Raw genomic sequence first — 20,716 nt, 5'->3', positions numbered from 1 at the left:
CCGGGCCCCCAGCTCCGCGCGCCCGGCGCCTGCTGCACCTGCGCCCGGCACAACCTGGGCTGCGTATCTGCGCGCGAGCCGGGGTTGCTCCGGCTCCGCACGCACGTGTGCGCCCCCGGCCCGCTGGTGCCTCTGGCGTTTACACCTGGGGGTCGGTCCTTACGGGCGCGCGCCACACTGGAGCCTCATGGGTGCGGACTGGGTAGCATCGGTTGTGCCGGAGGAGAGGGGCCTGGACCAAGCCGGCTTTTACCTTTTACAGATGGGGAAACTGAGGCCCCGGCGGGGGCGGGAAAGAGACTGGCCGGGTTGGGAGGCTTACTTTACATTTGGGCTTGTTCCTCCTGACGGCTGCGCCCAGTTGGGTAGTCTTGGTCTAGTGGGCTGGGTGGGAGGTCCCTACTTCGGTCTTGGGTCAACTCATCAGATCCGCTGCAGCGAACTGACCGTGGTGAGTTCCTGACCCCAGCCGGCCCCACCCCAACCCCGGGCGCGGAGGAGGGTGTGGGTTACCGGGGGTCCAGCCCAAAGAAAAGATTTTCTCTGGATGCTGAGGGTGGAGACGGGGAATGCAGACAAGCTGGGAGGGATGTTTGAAAGGGATGGAGGGATACCATTGTCTCCTGAGATTCTCATCCTGCCTCATTGATTACCTTAAGTGGCCTCAAGGTGATGGGAGCAACACAGGTGTCCCCCAAACTGTATCGAACACATAGGGCCCCATTTTCCTTCTGGGAGAGAACCAGGGAGAGAACCCAGGGCAACACCCCTCTGCCCTTCACCCAGCACCAACCTTCCTCCCTGCACCTGCCTGGCATCACACTCCTGGCTCAGGTGCACCTTGGGCACAATGGACCATTGTATGCTCCTGATCTGGGCGCTGGGGGGAAGTTCATGCTCATATCAGCGGGCCCTCTGAGAAGAGGCTAGCCCACTGTCTCTCGGGACTGTAGGCTAGGTCTGGGGCCCCAGGGACCAGGAATCCAGGCCACAAAGGCCATAGCTTCTTGAGCCCGCTTGGGTGGTGAGAAATCCAGGCATCTGGCAGGAGGCAGTGAACGGAGTAGAGTCCATCTTTTGTGTGATTCAGGGCATGCATACTGTTTACACCCTGAGCTCCGTTTCCATATCTGTAAATTTGGCACAGTCCTGGCCTGGAGTGGCCTGGACTCTGCAGAGGGGTAGCCAGTATGACTGGGGTAGCCAGTATGACTGGTCTAGGCCAGAGAAGTTTCCTGCTTCCCTGCTTCATTGGATCCTGTTCCCCCGGCTTATCTGTCTCTATGTCCAAAGACTGGTCCTGGTGATGGGGAAAAGCTTTAGGAGGAAACTTGCCACTGGCCCTTATGCTTCTCATTGCCCTCGTGGTTGCGGGCAGGTTCTTGGTCTTCACTTCCTTCAGTTGTAACCAGGTGAAGGGGGGCTTGATCTGCGGGATGTTAATTGTGCTTCTGATTGTCCCCGTGGTCGTGGGCGGGTTCTTGGTTGTGAGTTTCTTCTCCGTGATCAGGTGAAGGGCTTGAATGAGGTGATGAGTCTGAGGGCTGTTAATGGTGGGTCTTCGGGCAGGGTGGCATGCTGCTGGGGGAAGGTGTGTCTTGGTTTCCCAGAACTGTACCTCCAACATGGGTGCCTCTTGCTGCCCCTTCTAGCTGAGCTCTGCAGGCAGGCAGTCCCTCACAGGTGTTTAGAATTCACCTGTGCTGAGTCCCTTCTCCCCCTCCTACTCCTCACCTCATTTGGAAGGTGTGGGGCACAGGCTAGCTGGTTGTAGCCTTGGAAGCCTGGGCAGGCAGGGGACAGCCTGGGGCCAGGCAAACAAATCCAGGATATGAGTGTGAACCCCGGAGCCGGGAGGGGCCAGGTTTCCTGGGGAGAGGAAGCTCCAGCCAGCCTCCCAGCACGGCCTTCCTGCCGGCTTGGTCCTGCTCCTGCTCCCGGAACGTGGTCTCCACCCTCTGCACTGAGCTCCCAGGGAGTGGTTGGAGTGGTTGGTGGCTGTCCTCATCAGAGCCCTGCAGGGACCTATTGTGTGTGTGCTCAGGGGAGGGGAAGATAGGTAAGGGGTTGAACTGATAGAGGCTATTAAGAAACCCTGAGCTGGCCAGCCACCCAGCCAGTAGGTCCCCCAATACTTTCACCCCTCCCTTCAGCAGTGAGAGCTGACATCAGCTGGCAAACCTGTTTCCCCAGTTGTGGGTTTGGGCCCGCCCAGGGAGCACCCCCGTTTCTGCCCTTCCTTTCCCCTCACAGACCCTAGATTCAGCCCCACTCACCCTGTACCTCTGGGGGCCACGAGTGGGTGAGGGGGCTGTGGGTGGCTACTGAAGGAGGAGCAGAGTGCGCCCTAGACATCATTCAGTCCAAGCCTCCCAGGGCCTTAGCGGGGAAACCAAGGCGGGGTCGTAGGAAGGTTGTCCAGCAGAGCTCCAGCCAGCCTCCGTCCTGTGCTCCTTTGCCCAGGAAAGATCTAGCCCCGTGGGCAGGACTCAGGTGGGTCTGCGCCCTGTCCCCCCCACCCTGACTGAGCTGGACTGAAGCCCAGGCATGTCCTCGTTTGCACACCCGTTGTGCTTGCTGCTCCACAGTTTCACCTCATATTTAGTAGGTGCTCCCTGGGTATTAGCTGAATAGCTGAATGGAGGCATTAGGCCCCAGAGCAGTGACTGGTCAGGGATGTGGTGCCAGAGGACGGAGTTTGGGCCTTGAGATCTGAGGGCGCAGGACAGGGAGGATCAGGCACATGGCCATGGGAAATATGAGAGGCAGGATGTCAGGAGTGAGAGGGACGGGTGGCAGCACACCGAGAGGACCCCCCCAGCAGGGCTTCCCCAGTGAGGGCTTAGGAAGTGGGTGCAAGGATAAGGGGACTGGGGACAGCACCCAAAGGCTAGCAACTGGTGTGTAAAGGTGATGCAAATGTTGCAGATGAGCGGCCCCCTTGCAGCTGGAGCAGCAGTGTTGCTCGGTAGCCCTCCAGTGAAAGGGAGCACTGGGGTGCATGAGAGCTGAGGGGCACTTGGGGACCCAAAGGTCGGGACAGATGTTGAGGGTGCAGGTGTGGACCCCAGGCTGAACTCCGTTTATGTCATTGAGGACACGGGGCTCCAGGGAGGTCAGGTGAGAACTCCAGCTGACCTTGCTTTGCCCACCCCTCCTGGTCCCTCACCCTGACCGATGAGCTCTACTGCATCATGGAAACCTAGTCAGGCCCTCTGCTCCCTCTGGGACCTTAGCTGGGCCATATTTCTTCTTATGCCTCAGTTCACCCTCTTGAGATGAGGAAAAGGACCTGCTTGGCCACACCAATCCCCTTCCATACCTCATAGGGGCAACCAGGGTTTCCTCCTCCCTGCCTTCATTACTGAGGCAACTGAAGAGGGAGAGACTGAGGTAATGGGGAGAGTAGCACAGAGCCCAGAGTTGGGGGAGGGGCTGGTAATCACTGGAGTTGTTATGGCAACTGGGGAGCTGATGTGGAAGTGTGGGGTCCCCATGGAAACAGGTCGGTTACTATGGGGACCCTGAAAGGAAATTCTTGGTTTCCATAGTGATAGGACAAGGGGAAGGTTAAGCCCTAGGGGTGTTTCGGAGACCAGAAGGTCCATGCCTTTCAAGAACCCCTCCCCAGGTAAGGGGAGCAGCTTGCCCAGCCACCTAGGCCCTTGGACCACTAGTCTCACTTGCCTTGGCCCTGGAGAAGTCCCCATCTTCGTTTCATTCCTTGGCCTGAGGTCCTCCGAGTCTGGCCTCCAGTCTTCCTGGTGTAGCCCAAAGCCACTTTCAGCTTGACATTGCCATCCCCCTCCTGATGCTGACTGGGAAGACACCCAGGCCTGAAAGAGGTCATCCTGATCGGGCTCCATCCACCTTATCCCATTTCTGTTTGCCTGTTCCAGGAGAAGGGGTGCTGACTGGGAGGAGTCACCACTATGGAGCCTCGGTCTGCTCTCCCTACCCTGCTCCTAACACTAACCCAGGGTCCACCATGATCCTCCGATTCCACTTGCCTGGACAACCCAGCTGGGGAGTAGCCCTTGGGACCTTGGTTCAGCCAGTGAGCCAAGGTCTGCCTCTCATCTGTCACTCATGGAGGTGGGTGGGGAAGAAGAGAGGGATGCTATAGAATGCCAAGGGCTTGGGAAGGCAGAGCCCACTCACCTTACCACATGCTGGTGGGTGTGGTTGGGGAGCCTTTACCTGTTAAACAAAGCAAGGATTTTTAAAGAGGCAGCTGAAACAGGTTAATGTTTTGTTTTTTTTGTTTTTTAGATTTTTGTTTGTATTGGAGTATAGTTGAGTTACAATCTGTGTTGGTTTCAGGTGTGTAGCAAAGTCATTTAGTTACACATGTACATATGTCTATTCTTTTCTCATATAGGTTATTTTAGAGCACTGAATAAAGTTTCCTATGCTATACTCCTTTATAATTATCTATTATATATATATGTATGTGTATATGTGTGTGTATGTGTATGTTAACCCCAACCTTCCCATATATCCTTCGCCTCTACCTTTCCCCTTTGGTAACCATTAATTTGTTTTCTAAACCTGTGAGTCTATTTCTGTTTTGTAAATAAGTTCATCCATATCACTTTTTAAAAGTTAAATTCCACATATGAGTGATAGCACATAATATGTCTTTTTGCCTGACTTCTTTTAGTATGACAATCTCTAGATCCATTCATGTTGCTGTAAATAGCATTATTTTGTTCCTTTTTATTGCTGCATAATATTCCATTGTATATATATACCACATCTTCTTTATTCTTTCCTTTGTTGATGGACATTTAGGTTGCTTCCCTATCTTGGCTATGGTAAATAGTGGTGCAGTGAACACTGAGGTGCATGTATTTTTTTCAAAGAATGTTTGTTTTTTTTTTTTTTCCAGATATATGCCCAGGAGTGGGATTGCTGGGCCATATGATTGCTCTATTTTTAGTTTTTTAAGGAACCTCCCTACTGTTCTCCATTGTGGCTGTACCAATTTGCATTCCCACCAACAGTGTAGGAGGGTTCCCTTTTGAGAGATTACTGTTAAGTAAGCTACCAAGTGTAAGAATCGGGACTGGACTCCAGAACCCACGCCCTTACCCACATTCAGTGTGGGACCCCCGAACTCTGAAGTTCCAGACAGAGCTGCATCTTGCGGGAGGTGCTGAGTCTGATAGGGAATGTTCAGGCAGAGGAAGCACGGAAAGCCAAACACATGCAGACCTGCGGGGGTGGGGACAGTGAGTAATACCCAGCGGGGCATCCAGTGAATGTGGCACGTGAGGCTGGAGGTGAGGTGGGCACCATGCCAGTGGGGCTTCAGTTGGAGGAGGCGGCAGTGGACATACCCTGAGCTTGTGGTAGAGCGGCCGGCCAGCTGCCCCAACAGTGGTGTAACCGATGTGCCCTGGCGGGCGCTGGGTGCTGTTTAAAGAACTTTCGTGTTTGATGGTGATGGGGGATTTGGGGCAAAGTCTGGGGCCTGGGACACAGAGTAAGCCGGGGCAGTTGTCAGGCTTGGGGTAGGGCAGGCAGGTCTCAGCATGGCGCCAGGCACTCAGTGGTCCCTGTCCCCCCGACAGACAGCCATGCCCACCCATCCTCCCAGTTACCTCAGAGTTTGAGGAAGTGGTGGTTCCCTGCCCATCCAGGGCCTCACCAGCCCTCGGGAGCTCCCCTCCCTCAGCACTGAGTGTCCTCAAGGCTGGTGGGGCATAAATTGGGGTCCCTACAGGGATGACTCTGAGAACCGCCCCCCCCCCCCCGCCCCGGGAAACTGACCTCCCCCACACCCACAGTTTCTCCCGGCTGCAGGGCCCAGGGCGGAGTGTGGCTGCTCCTGACCTTCCTGACGGGAGGGGCAGGGTTGGGACCCCGGGCCAGGCAGGTGGGGTAGGGAGTGGGCTGGCCTGCCCATGCTCCTGTTCAGAGCTGGAGTGGGAAGGAGGAGCCGGCGAGGCGGAGCATTGAGAGGAGTGTGGGAGCCCAGGCAGCACAGCGGCCTCTTTCAGGCTCTGGAAACTTCTGCACGTGGCACTGCCTCCATGCACAAGGCCCCTGCTCTGCTCAGCCTCCCAGTCCCCAGCACTGCAGCCTCAAGTCATAGGACCCGGGTTAGAGCCAGGCTGAGGCGTCCAGGGGTAAAGAGGTGAGACCCACAGAGCCAAGACAGGCAGTTACCCCTTCCCCTGCCTAGTCCTGTGCTTCAGAGACCCCTCCAGAACCCACCGAGGCTGCCGCCTGCATTGCCTCAGCCTGGACCTGCTGGAAGTCTGCAAGACCGGACAGGCAGAGGATATGGTTCTAGGGACAGGAAGCAGGAGGTGTGCAGAGTTTGAGGGGGCCTGTCCGGGTCTGGGAGGGCCGATCGAGGTGATGGATATGAAGAGGGTGAAGGATTCCTGCTTAAGTACCACAAGCACAAGTCACAGACGGCAGCGGGGCCTGGGTGGGGAGCAGAGGCCTGCACAGGAGAGTATGCATCACAGATACGAAGGCCAGACAGGCTGGAGAAGCAGGCCCTGCTTGGACTAGGGACCCAGGATGCCTGCCTTAGCAATTGAGCCTTTATCTTTGGTCCAGGGAGGGAGGACATGATCATATGTGGCTTATAGGTGCTCATCAGAGCTACAGTGGGCAAAAGAGACTCATGTATTGGGTGGGAGAGACGGTGGCTTGACTAGGGGTGGTTTAGGAGTAGAAGGGAGGATGGTGTTGGGAGAGTTCTGCAGGTAGACTGGGATCTGTGGGATCACCAAGGCAGAGTCGTGAGTTGTGTGGTCAGCTGGGCTGACTGACTCTAGCCACCGTAAGTGGGCCTGGCCTAGTACACGGGTCTGGCTTTTAGCATCCTCAGAGGCACAGCTGCAGCTGCGGTAGTGCATGAGGCATCCCCTCAGGGGCCCCCCGTTTTCCCATCTGCCATGGGAAGACTTCAGAAGAAATAGTCTTGAGAGCCCTGGCCGGCTCTGGTGTTTTCAGGGCTGGGCATGCTGGGTCCTTGCTGGTCTGTGGAGAGGAGAGGTATGGAATGGACAGAGGTAGGTGAGCAGGGAGGCGGCCAGCAGCATAGGGTGGCGAGGTCACCAAAGAGAACTGACCGGCAGAAAGTCCTCATGGTGTGCACCTGGGTGGCCGCACCCTCTCTCTGAGCTGCCTGGGTCTCAGCTCTGTGACAAAATGTATGAGAGGGTTCAACCACGGGGTGGAGGGCTGCTCTGCCGCAGTTTCTGGGGGGCCTGGCCCAGTCTGCTGGGGTCAGGCCCTCTTCCCTGGGGCCCGTTCAGTCCTGGCCCTGTGGTCTGAGGCCCACAAGTGGCCAGAAAATGAGCTGTCCATGCAAAGATAGTTGTGCAGGGCCTGGAGTTGAGGTCTTGGCAGCAGGGGAACAGTATCGGGGTGTTGCCTGTGATGAGTCCCTGGCCCGTAAAGTTTCTCCACTTTAGTCCCTGTCCTTCCCCTCTGCCCCTGGGAAAGAAAGTTGCCTTCTGGGCCCTACTGTTAGATGGGAGCTCCAGATGACGCCTTCGTGGAAGGAGGGAAGGTGGAGGGACGGAAGGAGGAGCTTAGTTCCAGGCTACCGCCCACTTTATGCCCTGGGAGGAGCTTAGAGGTCAGGGCTGTCTGGGGCTTACCTGTGTCCCTGAAGCAAAGAGACCTGCAGGGCCGATGGGGAGCCAAGACAAGACTTGGCCTGAGGGCAGGGCAAAGGTATGGATGAGTCTTCCAGTATCATTTCCTGGGCCAGAGGCCTCAGACCCTGCTCAGGGAGCTGTGGGTGCCCTGAATGAAGGGCACTATTGTAGTAGGGACCACAGCCTGTCCCTAGATAGGCCGAACTTCACGCCTGTACAACTAGTTTCTGTCCACAAACTCCACCCAGGGCAGTGTGACCCCCGCCCCTTTGTGCTGCAGGCCCCACCCCCGGCGCTAGGCTGGGTCCTTCACAGCTTCTTTTGCTGGGCCCTGGGTGCCCCAGGCCCCCCCACATCCCTGCGGTCTGCCGGGAGGAAGCGGCCCCCTTCCCCCACCGTGACTCTGCGCTTCCTGCCCCAGGGGCCAGGGCGGGAGGGGACGTTTCCCGTTCACACCAAAGTTTCCCTGGCTGGTGGCGCCCAGACTTGGGCTCAGCCGCTGTCGCTCTTGCCCATGGAACCAGCTCTGGGACCTGGGGTCCAGGTAACCAGCCAGGGTGGGTGGAGGTTCCTGGGGTGAGGTCAGGCATTGCGCCTGCACATGTGGGTGGGGTGTTGTGTGTGCATGGCTCTGCCTGGTCGATGGTGCACATGCATCCTGAGATGTACAGTCCAGGAAGGTTTCCTGGAGGTGGTGCCTGCGAAGCTGGGAGAAGGTAGCAAGCGAGAGCCCAGCCCAGAGCTTTGGGTTCAGGGAGGCTAGTGGGTTGGAGACCTGTAGCCCCAGCACCCTTGTGGGCCACAGCCACACTCTAGACATGTACACACTTAAGCTCCTCCCCTGCTGGTGTCAGGCTTGCCTGGATCCCCAAGAGTTTAGGAAGTGGGAGCAGAGACTGGGAGGCCAAGAAGTGCAGACGGGGGTGCCTGGGAGAGTGGTCAGTATGTCAGGCAGTCCTCTGATGTTGACCTTCCACTTCCTGTCTTCCCCCCTTTCTCTCCCCACCCGTAACCTCCCCTCCTGCTCTGCCTGCAATCTCTCTCCACCCCCATTCACTCCCCGCCTGTGTCCACTGTGCCCCTCCTGCGCCCTCCTTTGCAGAAGGACCTGGGCTACCTGCAGCAGTGGCTGAAGGCCTTTGTGGGTGCCTTCGAGAAGAGCATCTCACTCTCCTCTCTGGAGCCACGCAGGTGAGGCTGGAGCTCCTCAGAGGGTGGGAGACTGAGGGGTCCTCGGTGCCCAGTGACGCCTCCCCCCACCCCCCGCAGGCCAGAGGAGGTGGGTGCCGAGGTGCCGCTGCTCCCTCTGGACGTGCTGCATGTGCTGGCCGAGCAGCTGGATGCTGGGGACCTGGAACAAGCCCTGCTGCTGCTCAAGCTCTTCGTCATCCTCTGTAGGTGGGTCCCTGTTGTCTTCTCCACGGTGGGAGGGCATGGAGCTGGGGCCCAGGGTAGGGACTGGCATATCACTGGGACCTCTCCCATCATTCACTCATCAGGAACCCTGAGAACGTAGAGGCGGGCTGGGGCCGGGTGCTGGCGCCCCGGGTGCTGGCGCTGCTGACCCAGTTGGTGGCCGAGGTGAGGTGGCCTCTACCCTGGGGGTGGCAGGTGGTAGCCACGGCCCAGCTAACAGCCTTCCACCCTCTCCGTCTGCCTACAGCTGAAAGGACCCCCACCACCGCAGGAGGACCGTGGGCCCCAGCTAGAGAATGTAGCCCTGCATGCCCTGCTCCTCTGTGAGGGCCTCTTCGACCCATACCAGACCTGGCGGCGCCAGCACCGGGGGTGAGAGGTGGCCCACTGGCAGAGGACCCAGAGAAGACCGGGGAGAGGATGGGGTGGCCCAGGTGCAGGGGTGGGAGGGGCCGGGGTGCAGGCCCCTGAGGGGGTGTGACCCAGGAGGAGTGACGCGCTGGCCTCACCTTGGCCCCTACCCCATCCCCGCCCCCCACCAGGGAAGTCATCAGCGCCAAGGAGAAGAGCAAATACAAGTTCCCTCCAGCTGCTTTGCCCTCTGAATTCAGCGCCTTTTTCCGAGGTCAGGCCCCACCCCCATCCCACTCGGCTCCATCTGGCCCCGCCCTCATACCCGAGCCCCTTCCTGTGGTTTCCCCATCGCACATGTAGTAAGGACCCATTTACTGTGGCTGCACTTGGTGCTGGGAGAAGGAATGTGAATGGGCCTCTATAGGGAAATGGGAGTTGAGGGGCAGAGAGGAGAGGAAGGGCATGTCTGCACAAAATGAGTAATTTCTTTTCTGAGGGGGGAATTGATTTGCCTCCCTGCTTCTCTCCTATCTCCTGGATCCCCCCAGTGACTTGTACCCCATTCTGGCCTGGACCATCTTCAAACTGTCTGGTCCAGTCTTTTTGTCCCTGTAGCTCCCCCCAGTCTCCTCACTTCCGCATGACAGTCTCTACAGTAGGTGTCCCCCCTTCCTGCTAACCCCTCAGGACATCTCTGGGCACCTGTTCTCCCTGGGCACCTTATGCCCCTGGGTCTCCCCTCTCCTCTCTTTGGAGGGAGACTGGCCAGGATCTCAGATGGGCCTAGGGCAGGGTCTTTCCTGGTGGCTCAGATGATAAAGGAATCTGTCTGCAATGTGGGAGACCTGGGTCGGGAAGATCCCCTGGAGAAGGAAATGGCAACCCACTCCAGTATTCTTGCCTGGAGTATCCCCTGGACAGAGGAGCCTGGCGGGCTACAGTCCATGGGATGGCAAAGAGTTGCACATGACTGAGTGACTTGCACTAAGCCACTACTAGGGCAGGGTGCTGCCTGGACAGGGGCAGGCCAGCTTGGGAAGGCGGTGGCGTATTGGGCTAGAAAATATCTCAGTGTTTCTGGGTTGCCCCAGGGAGCCGTGGGCTTGGGTCTGGAGTGGGGGCAACACCTCCAAGAGGGGAGATGCCCCTGGGGAGTTTCCTGGCTCTGCTGTTCCACAGCCTGAGTACTCTTCTTAATACATGCAGGATTTTGTTCTCTGTGCTATAAATTCCTCTATGGGGGCCTGACACCCTCAGAATCCCATCCTGCTCCTCCCCACAGCCTTCCTTTTCAGCCCCACTCACTCTCTGCTCTCCAGCCATGGTGCTGTTCCTGGGGAAGCCTCCCTCCCCATCCCACCGGTCAAGGCAGCCCTGCATGGTCCCAGCCCCTACACACTCATGTGACCCAGAGCTGGTCCTTTCTGCTCTCTGGGTTTCAGTTCATGTCCTGGCATCCTGTCCAGCTTGGCTGGAGCAGGGCCAGGTGGGCCTCCCAGATATGACGCTGTGAAAGCCCCTAGAAGTCCCAGTGCGGGTGTGGGGGATGGTGTGTGGGGTATCTGTGTAGTAGACACTGTAGGGCCCCCAGAGCTGCTCACGGCAAGCTCCAACCGTCACAGCGCAAAGGGACCAGGAGATTTGCATCTAAGAAACTAAACCCTAGGTTGCCGTGGGGAAGTGTGTATGGGGGGCGCTCACCCTGGGGTCCTCACTTTCAGGATTAAGGATCCAGGGATCTGGCTAGGCTCTTAGGGCAGGGCCATGCCCCTTATAAGCTCCCCAAAGAAGGGCTGTGTCCTCCTGAGAACCCCTGGCACAGAGTCACGACACTTCAGAGACTCCCAGCGCAGAGCCAGTCTTCTCCTTGAGATGTGATCTCCCAGTCTCCCCCTGCCACCCCAGGGCACCCACCTCTTGTGTGGCCCCTGGACCCACAGCCCTGCAAGCTTGCTGACCTTGTCTTGCCCCCTCCCCCGTCCAGAGAGCCTGCGAGATGCAGACCGCTTGCCTTCTGTGCTCCTGCTGCGTCTCATTCACCTCTTTGGAGCTGTTCTTGCGGGAGGGAAGGTAGGCTTGGAGGAGACTGTGGGCCAGGGAGTGGCTGTCTCGGGGTTTCTCTGCTGGGTGAACCAACTCCCCATCTCTGCCCACACCTACAGGAGAACGGGCAGAAGGCTGTGAGTGCCGGCTCTGTGCAGGGTCTGCTGGATGTGGTGCGGGGCTGGGGCCACAGGCCAGCCCAGGACCCCCGCCTGGTGCCGCTGGCCCTGGAGGTGCTGGTGGGTACTGTACACGTCTTGCACGCCAGCCGCGCACCCCCGCGGGGGCCAGAGCTCCGAGCCCTGCTGGAGGGCTACTTCCGCATCCTTAATACCGACTGGCCAGCCGGGCCGAGCCCGGACCCTGGAGAAGCCCATGTCACCCTGCGGGTCAGCATGCTTGGTGTGTATGGCCTCTCGGGGAGGTGGCATTAGCAGGGGAAGCCCCAAGTGGTGATGGAAAGGCCGGCCTGGGCAGCATGGGAGGAAGGTTTCAGGCTGACCAGAGGTGGTGCTGGCAAGATGCTTGGCGGGGCTGACCCTTGACCCCTCCACAGATGCCATCCCCATGATGCTGGCATGCGAGGACCGGCCAGTGCTGCAGGCCACCTTCCTCAGCAACAACTGCTTTGAACACCTGATTCGCCTCATCCAGAACAGCAAGGTGGGCGGGGCCCAGGTCAGGGGCCTGGAACCAGAGGCTAGGGGCACCACGTACGGATGCTGAGCAAATGGGCTGGATGCGCTGGGGCTGGTGGGGTGGCTTGCTCTTCAGTGGGAGGGCCTGGAGTCAGGATGCTCTGGACCCCATAGGAAGAGGGTGTCGTAGACGGACGGGAGCTGCCCTGGCCCCCCGTTTCCCTTCTCCCCAGTCCCAGGTGTTGGGCAGGAGGGAAGGCTCAGCTGTTTCGGATGCAGTGTCTACTCCTGCCCACTCATCTGCCCCCGGCGCTGTCCCTCTGGGCAGGTGTGGGTGGCTCAGCTCCCTGCTCTGCCCTTGTGCCGGGGGGCACTTGGCCTGGGGCTCAGGGCACATCCTTGCCTGTGGGGGGAGCCCTGGCAGCCGCCCCAGGTCCTGCTCTAACCCCACCCTTCCCCCATCTTTTCTCTCCTCTGCCCCCTCCACCTTATGCCCTCCCGCATCCCCACAGCTGTACCTGCAGGCCCGGGCGCCCCCTGAGGGGGACAGTGACCTGGCTACCTGGTTACTGACTGAGCCCGATGTCCAGAAGGTACCACCCTCAGGCCGACACCACCTCAGTCACGCACGTCCCTGGGCATGTACCCCTTGGGGCTCCCTCTTTGAGTCTTTCTGCAGTTTGCAGGGGGAGCAAGCAGATCTGTGTGAGGCCTGGTGGAGCCTAGCGATGGGGCTGGGTCCCCCACGCTGTCTCACCGGCCTTCCAGATCCCCAGCCCAGGGAGCCACACAGGAGGGATCTGTGCCCTGCCTGGTGTTAGTCCTGGGAGCTGGGGTTTGGCTTTGCCGAGCCGGAAGGAACCTTCGATACTCAACCACCCAGCTCCATTGCACCAAAGCAGAAACAGGAGGCCAGATACTCAGGGATTTGGCTGTGGGCGCTCACAGAGGGGGTCCCTCACATGGGGCCACTTCTTTGCTTGAATCCTTGAACTTGCCCTAAGCAGGTCCCTGGGAGTTCCCCATCCCCTCATGACCTCATGCCGTGCCCCCTGCTCACCTCACCTGCGGGCTCCAGGAGGCTGTAGGGTGTTGGTTGGGGGCTGTTCATGGGGCACCCCCTCTGTGGCTCAACACCTGGGCCCCCGTGTCCGGAGCCCTGCCCTTGCTCTGGCCTCATGAAGCAGCCCCGTGTGTCTATTGCACTTGGCTGTTTTCTGAGAACCTGCAGGTCCATTCCTCTACAAAGCAGGCGAGGCTGGTGAGACCCCTGCTTGTTACAGATGAGGAATCTGAAGCCTGGACAGGGGAAGAAGATTGCCTGAGATCCCTTGGGGAGTCGGGCAGAGCTGGGGCCAAGGGCCCCACGGAGCTGAAATAGTCTAGCAGCTGCTGACACAATGTCAAGCCCTCCTGACCCCTCACGCCTCCGTAGGGCCGGGTGAAGGAGTCACATGCCCTGGGTCGTCAGGTCTGTCCAGGCTGAGCCTCTGTTCCCACCTGGATCTAGGGGAAAGGGGCAGGGTAGGACTTAAAGGTCTCGAAGGTTCTTTTGGTTCTAACATCCTGTGATTGATTGTCCCTAAATCCCCAGACCCCCTGTCAATCATCATGGGTGATGGGGCACTTGCCAGCCTGCCTGCACGTGTGTCTAGCTTGGGTGGGGATGGGTGGAGACTGAGGCCTATGAACCCACCAGACTGTGGTGGGCAGAGGGCTGCAGCAAAAGCGTTCACTGGTGATCTTCCCAGCCTCAGCTTCTTCCGGCCTCTCTCTGAGTGGGTCTTGCCAAGCGGTTCAGAGGGGGCCCTAAGGTCAGGGTGAAGGTCACAGTAGTTTGGGCAAAGGTAGACACGCTGGTGTCCATGTCAGGGTGCCAGCCTCTTGGGGCCCCAAGCCCACTCAGCTACTGGCCTGGGGGCATCTCCTCCTGTCCCTGCACCCCTTTCACTGCAGGGTGCTGCCAGCTGCGACATCCTGGCACCTGCCTCTCCTGACTGCCCCTCCCCACCCCAAGGTACTGGACCAGGACACAGACGCCATTGCAGTCCACGTGGTCAGAGTGCTGACCTGCATCATGAGTGGCTCCCCCTCCGCCAAGGTGAGGATGCTGCCGTCGCACTACAGTAGGGCCATAGGGTGGAGTTAAATAGAACGGGTCTGGCTGATGGCTGTCAGAGCAAGTGAGCTGGGGAGGTGGCCATCCTGTCCTCTGGGGTGCAGATCAGCCCATGGGGCAGGTATGGTCATTCGTCATTAGTCCTGGGAGCTGGGTGTCCTGGCTGGAGGGGAACGGATGCTTGTGGCTGACCACCATCTGCAGCCCTCCGAGGCAGAGCCGTTCCCCCCGATCCTGCCATGGGTCCCCACCCCTACTATCACTGTGATCCAGAGTCAGAGCTGGGCGAGGGAGCCCTGAACCTCCTCCAAGGTTCCCATGGGTTGTGAGCATGCCCTGGGGCCCACATCCGTGCTCGCGCCTTTCCCATCCATCCTGGCACAGGAGGTGTTTAAGGAGCGCATTGGCTACCCTCACCTGCACGAGGTCCTGCAGAGCCACGGTCCCCCCACCCATCGGCTGTTGCAAGAGCTGCTCAACATGGTGAGGGCAGGGGCTGGGGGTCAGGGTCCCTGTGGGCAGCCAGGACTGAGTCAGGGCAAGCACAGAAAATGAGCTGTCCGCTTTGGGGGACCATACTGACTGTGGCCCGTACACAGTGTGACCTGTGTCCTGATCCTGTGTGTCGGGGTCACTGGGGCGAGGACTCTGAGCTGCATGGGGTCCAGAAGCTATTGCTTGTTAGCAAGTCCCAGGACGACGCAGGAAGTCCCACTGTTGTGAGGGTGGCCTGTTCCATGCCAGATGCCTGGGGGCTAGCCCATCCTCTCCCCCCACAGGCTGTGGAGGGCGACCACAGCACGTGTCCCCCACCGCCGATCCGCAACGAGCAGCCAGTGCTGGTGCTGATGAGGTGGCTGCCGAGCCTGCCCACGGCTGAGCTGCGGCTCTTCCTAGCACAGCGCCTCTGGTGGCTCTGTGACAGCTGCCCTGCCAGCCGTGCCACGTGCGTGCAGGCGGGTCTGGTGGGCTGCCTTCTGGAGACGCTCAGCGAGGGGGTGGCCCTGGGGGCCCGCTGCCAGGAGCAGTTGTTGGCACTGCTGCAAGCACTGGGCCACGTGTCGCTAAGGCCCTCGGAGCTGCGGCGCTTGCTTCGCCCGCCGCCAGGGTTGGACTCGGGGCCAGGTGGAGCAGAGGCTGGGCAGGCCCGCCACGCAGGTGCCATCATCCGCGCGCTCTCTGGCATGGCCCGGCACCAGGGCCCAGCACGAGCCCTACGCTACTTTGACCTAACACCCAGTATGGCGGGCATCATGGTCCCCCCTGTGCAGCGCTGGCCAGGCCCTGGTTTCACCTTCCATGCCTGGCTCTGTCTGCACCCCATGGCTGGAGCACCTGCCCCCGCCCCCACCCCCACCCGGCCGCTCCAGCGGAAGCAGCTGTACAGGTAGGTGACTGCCAGGGGTCAGGGCAGGCTGCCAGGGTAAGCGGGAGAACCAGCAGGCTTAACCGGCTTGGCTGGCCCTCAGCTTCTTCACCAGCAGTGGCTCGGGGTTTGAAGCCTTCTTCACGGCGGCTGGAACCCTGGTGGTGGCTGTGTGCACCCGGAAGGAATACTTGACCATGAGCTTGCCTGAAGTGTCCTTTGCCGACTCCGCCTGGGTGAGCCTCCATCCTCACGTGGCCCGGGAGGTGCAGGGGACACCAGGGCCTCACCTGATCTCGTGGCTTCTGTTGTAGCACTGTGTGGCCATAGTCCACGTGCCCGGGCGCCGGCCCTTCAGCCAGAACCTGGTCCACGTCTACAAAGACGGCCATCTGGTCAAGACAGCACCCCTTCGCTGCCCGTCCCTTAGTGAGGTGTGCCAGGCGGGGTTTGGGGAGGTTTGGGTAGCTGGGCAGCCTTGGACAGGGTGGGCCCTGGAGCCCCTGTTTCCCTTCCCCCACCCCACAGGCTTCAGCCTCTGGGGTCTGTGCAGCCTTGGGGGTCCCTGAGGAAGGTGGAACCCCAGGCTGTAACGTGACCTGACCGACCGCCCCCCAACCCTGGCCCCCACAGCCTTTCTCGTCTTGCTGTATCGGGTCTGCTGGGCACCGCACAACGACCACCACCACGGGGCTGCCTGCACCACCGGGCCCCGCCGCCCTGGCTCACACTCACCCCTCGCTCACCCGCTCCCAGTCAGTCCCGGCCACCACAGGGCTTGGCTGGGGGTCCGGGCTGGTGGCCCCCCTGCAGGAGGGCAGCATCAGCTCCACCCTTGCTGGCACGCAGGACACTCGGTGGGGCAGCCCCACCTCCCTGGAGGGCGAACTGGGGGCTGTGGCCATCTTCCATGAAGCCCTGCAGGCGGCCGCCCTGCGCGTCCTGTGCGCCCTGGGTATGCAGCGTGCTCCCCACGCCCCGCCCCAGCCCTATCCCTGTTCCCAGGACCCAAGAGGTTGGGTCTCACAAAGTGTCCAGGCCCAAAAGTAGGGCTCCAGTGGGGAGTGGGTATCCCCAAGGGTCTGTCTTCTGATCAGGCAGAGAAGAGGCAGGCTCTGGGTGGGGTCTGGCTGCAAGCCCAGCCAGGTCTGAAGCCCCCTGCCCACCTCCAGGGCCCAATGAGACAGCACCCTTCAAGCCTGAGGGTGAACTGCATGAACTTGGCACCAAACTGCTCCTCCATTACTCACCTCAGGTATGGGGGGCTGGGCAGTTGGCTCAATCTCCCCTGGCTCCCACCCTCTATCGCCTGCCTCCCCCTACCCACACTGAGCCTTGCTCACCCCCTGTTCCCAGGCCTGTAAAAACAACATCTGCTTGGACCTGTCCCCTGGCCATGGGCTGGATGGCCGCCTTACGGGCCATAGAGTGGAGACCTGGGACGTGAAGGTGTGTGCCCACGTGGACAGTGTGTGCAGGAAGTGTGAGCACGGGCAGTGTGCAGGGTGGGCTGGAGTGGCTCCGTGCCCTGGGAGGTCTTAAGGAGACCCAGGATTCCAGGTTGGAGGGTCTGCAGGGTGGAGGGGGCAGGAGATGATGGGGTGCTGCCCTCACGGAGGCCCCCTGCCCACAGGATGTGGTGAACTGCGTGGGAGGCATGGGTGCCCTGCTGCCCCTGCTGGAGCGAGTGGCTGCACAACCCCAGGAAGCCGAGGCAGGTCCAGCAGAAACACATGACCTTGTGGGGCCCGAACTGACCTCTGGCCAAAGTGCCCAGGGCCTGCTTCTCCCACTGGGCAAGTCCTCAGGTAAAGTGTCCCTGGTGCCTGTGTTGGTGAGAGAAGAGCTTGGCCTGGCAGGGGGCTGGAGTGCTTGAGGTCTTGTAGCCCCTGACAGGCCTTTGACGCACACCTGTCCCCTTCCTGGTGGTGGCAGAGGAGCGAATGGAGAAGAATGCAGTGGCTGCCTTTCTGCTGATGCTGCGGAACTTCCTGCAGGGCCACCCCGTGAATCAGGAGAGCCTGATGCACTGCCAGGGGCCCGCCATCATCGGGGCCCTCTTGCGCAAGGTGAGGCCTGCTGGGGCAGGCGGGGAGGGGACTCCTTCATCTGACCAAGGGGCTGTTGGAGGGACCAAGCCGGGGTGCCTGATGCCATCAGTCAGGGAGGGCCTCCTGGGAGAGGTGGCATTTGAAAGGCGGGGCAGGGTTGGGCCAAGAGGGTCTGGGGAAGTACCAGCACAGGCTGGGGCAGGACACCCGCACAGTAGGCTGGGAGCTTGTACTTCAGAGGGCAGGGAGCCGCCAGAGGGTTTGGAGCAGGCAGGATGTTTGTGTCCATCTGCCTGTGCAGGGCAGGGTGGAAACTGGGAGGCCTGATAGTGGGTGGACAAGGCCTGACATCTCACCCCAGCTCCTGCCCCCACCCAGGTCCCCAGCTGGGCCATGGACATGAATGTGCTCATGTCTGCCCAGCTGCTGATGGAGCAGGTGGCAGCCGAGGGCAGTGGGCCCCTCCTGTACCTGCTCTACCAGCACTTGCTCTTCAACTTTCACCTCTGGACCCTCAGCGACTTCGCTGTGCGCCTGGGTAGGTGTGCCGACTTGGGTGAGGAGATGCCGCCAGCCAGGGTGGCAGTGGACGTTCTCAGAGGCTACAGCCCTGTAGCTGATCTGAGGGGACGACGACCCTCCCCTGGTCGGGGTGGGGGTGGGGGTCTGGCAGTGGCATGGCCCTGTCCTGGATGATGGAAGGAACCTAGCGCAGCCTGGTGGGCTGAGCCCTCTGCTGATGCCCGCTCAGGCCACATCCAGTATGTGTCTAGCATAGTCCGTGAGCACAGACAGAAGCTGCGGAAGAAGTATGGGGTCCAGTTCATCCTTGATGCCCTGCGTGTCCACTACAGGTGAGGCTGGTGGGGACAGATGGGGTGGGGTGCTGATGCTCCAGCCTCGGGCCTTGGGGGCAGGTCTGTTCAGCCCCGCAGCTCACCTGCCGGCCCTCCGTGTTCTCGCCTCCCTTCCATGTCCTGGTGGTTTCCCTGGCCCTGGGTGACCTCTCTGCTGGGACCTGCCCAGTCCGCAGCGCGAGCGCCCCCTACCCGCCGACGACCTGCGCACAGTGCAGACGTCACTCCTGGGCCTGGCCCGGGAGTTTCTGGTGCGGAGCTCTACCGCTGATGACCTGCAGGTGGTGCTAAACTTTCTGGCGGCCTTGGGTGATGATGGCCAGGTAGGCTAGAGGTTGGCAGAGGTGAAGCCTGGATGAGGGGTGGAGCGTGGACCATGTTCCGGGCCTTGGGGCTGGGCGCGATTAGCGTAAGCCTTTGTGTCCCCAGGTGGTGGGTGCGCTGGATCTGCTGCTGGCGCTGCTGCAAGGCTCCCCAGCACAGGAGTCTCTGGCTGTCTTCCTGCTGGAGCCGGGGAACCTTGAGGTGCTGCTGGCACTGCTGGTGAGGCCGAGGCCCATGCCCTTGCTGCCCGACCGAGTCTGCAAGGTACATCTAGCTCCCCCCGAACCCTGCATTCTCATTCACTGGGGCTCCTGCCTGAGTCCAGGGATAGGCAGAAGGCCCTGGGCTAGTGGGTGGAGCTGTCTTTGCAGGCCTCTCTTGGAGCCCCACCCCTGTGTGGTGGCTTACCCTCCTACAGTAACTCCTTCCCCTTGATGATGACCCCACACAGATCCTGCGCAGACTGCAACAGAATGAGCGCTTACCTGAGCGCAGCCGTCAGCGGCTCCGGCTGCGAGAGTGTGGTCTCCAGGGTCTCGTTGCCTGCCTGCCAGACGGCGCCGTTTCCCCCCAGCTCTGCCAGGGCCTCTACAAGCTGTTTCTGGGGGCAGGTACAACCTGGGCGGGGCCAAGAGGCAGGCCAGGTAGAGGGATGACATGGATCCAGGAGACAGGGCAGGTGGGAATCAGGAAGGTGTTGGTCCAAGGGCCGAGGCTGACCCAGCAACGGGGCACAGTTCCCCTCTGGGGTCAGTCCCTCAGGCCTTTTCTGGCCATCTTCCCAGATTGCCTGAACCTCTCTGATCTGTTGGCTGTGGTGCAACTGTCCCTCCAGGCTGACCTCAGCGTCCGCCTGGACATTTGTCGTCAGGTGAGTGGAAAGTGAAAGCTTTGTTGGGGGTGTGGGGTGGCTTCCACCCTGAGGGCTTTGCCTGCCTGGGATGAGGGGTCTCTGCAGGCCTCCCGTGCAAAGGCCCCCTGAGGAGGTGCTGGGGCAGGCTGTCGAGTGAGTCCCTCACTTCCTGTGCCCTGGCCTGGCAGCTCTTCCACCTCATCTACGGACAGCCAGACATAGTGCGGCTGCTGGCCCGCCAGGCCGGCTGGCAGGATGTGCTGACCCGGCTGTTTGTCCTGGAAGCTGTCACAGCCGGCAGTCCCCTGCCCTTTACCCCTGAGCCACCCACCTCCCCGGAGCCAGCCTCACACAAGCCACCCACCGAGTCGCCTGAGTCTTCAGACGTCTTCCTGCCCCCAGAGGCCCCTGACCCTGATGCCTTTTACCACGCCCTCTCCCCGTTCGCCACCCCCTTTGAGCTGGGCCTGGAGCGGGCCAGTGTGAGCTCAGGAAATACTGCCGGTGGTGGCAGCGGCAGCGGGACTGTCACTCCAGCCAGCCAGCCTGGCACACCATCCCCACTCGATGGACCCCGGCCCTTCCCTATGGCCCAGGGCCGCCACAGCTCCAGTCTCTCCAACGTGCTGGAGGACGGCAGCCTGCCAGAGCCCACCATCAGTGGGGATGACACCTCCAATACCAGCAACCCTCAGGTGAGGCGGGCTCTGAGGTAGGGCTCCTCGGGGGCCCAGGGCAGCCAGTGGAACTTTTCCAGAGGTGTGGTACTGTTTGACATCAGGGCTGTGACGGCCGGTCAGGTCCAGCGCTGCCCCCTCATAACTTTCCTCTGCAGTGTGTTCTCTGAGGGGTGGCGGATATTCCAGAACAGGGCAAGTTGTGCTGAGACAGCTGGGGGCACTTGCCAGGCTTTGGAAGGCCCTTGAGAGCCTGTGGGACACGGGCTTTTCAGGGCTGGTGAGCAGCATGGCTCTAAGAGTCCTGCCTTGTGCTTCTGGATCTGGGGAGGGGCCTTTGCTTATTCAATGGCATTATTCCAGAGGGTTCTGGGACAGTCCTTGAGGCCT

At 60.4% G+C, this 20,716-nt stretch overlaps 1 protein-coding gene across 8 annotated transcripts in view; it reads left to right on the top strand.

Moving 5' to 3' along the window:
* NBEAL2 (neurobeachin like 2) overlaps positions 1–20,716 on the top strand; it is a 30,408-nt gene that overhangs the window by 285 nt on the left and 9,407 nt on the right. Inside the window, exons 2-28 of one of the 8 annotated variants that reach the window (XM_070777244.1) lie at positions 3,900–4,095; positions 8,731–8,819; positions 8,898–9,026; positions 9,128–9,209; positions 9,292–9,416; positions 9,587–9,669; positions 11,383–11,468; positions 11,561–11,843; positions 11,998–12,104; positions 12,592–12,672; positions 14,097–14,180; positions 14,583–14,681; positions 14,978–15,585; positions 15,668–15,800; positions 15,879–15,998; positions 16,198–16,519; positions 16,737–16,819; positions 16,921–17,013; positions 17,198–17,372; positions 17,500–17,633; positions 17,994–18,153; positions 18,367–18,469; positions 18,642–18,795; positions 18,902–19,060; positions 19,248–19,407; positions 19,582–19,667; positions 19,838–20,344. In XM_070777244.1, the coding sequence (XP_070633345.1) occupies positions 4,090–4,095; positions 8,731–8,819; positions 8,898–9,026; positions 9,128–9,209; positions 9,292–9,416; positions 9,587–9,669; positions 11,383–11,468; positions 11,561–11,843; positions 11,998–12,104; positions 12,592–12,672; positions 14,097–14,180; positions 14,583–14,681; positions 14,978–15,585; positions 15,668–15,800; positions 15,879–15,998; positions 16,198–16,519; positions 16,737–16,819; positions 16,921–17,013; positions 17,198–17,372; positions 17,500–17,633; positions 17,994–18,153; positions 18,367–18,469; positions 18,642–18,795; positions 18,902–19,060; positions 19,248–19,407; positions 19,582–19,667; positions 19,838–20,344 (4,251 nt within the window). In that variant the 5' untranslated portion in view covers positions 3,900–4,089. Of the gene's footprint in view, positions 1–3,899; positions 4,096–5,832; positions 8,173–8,730; positions 8,820–8,897; positions 9,027–9,127; positions 9,210–9,291; positions 9,417–9,586; positions 9,670–11,382; positions 11,469–11,560; positions 11,844–11,997; positions 12,105–12,591; positions 12,673–14,096; positions 14,181–14,582; positions 14,682–14,977; positions 15,586–15,667; positions 15,801–15,878; positions 15,999–16,197; positions 16,520–16,736; positions 16,820–16,920; positions 17,014–17,197; positions 17,373–17,499; positions 17,634–17,993; positions 18,154–18,366; positions 18,470–18,641; positions 18,796–18,901; positions 19,061–19,247; positions 19,408–19,581; positions 19,668–19,837; positions 20,345–20,716 lie in introns of those variants that run through there. The other 7 variants (XR_011563147.1, XR_011563146.1, XM_070777240.1 and 4 more) reach the window with 7 other exon arrangements.

This window comes from Bos indicus, chromosome 22, assembly GCF_029378745.1.
Source record: "Bos indicus isolate NIAB-ARS_2022 breed Sahiwal x Tharparkar chromosome 22, NIAB-ARS_B.indTharparkar_mat_pri_1.0, whole genome shotgun sequence".
In the NCBI taxonomy this organism is placed as follows: domain Eukaryota; kingdom Metazoa; phylum Chordata; class Mammalia; order Artiodactyla; family Bovidae; genus Bos; species Bos indicus.
Note: the sequence above shows the minus strand (reverse complement) of the source record. Positions and strands in the feature narration are given on the sequence as shown.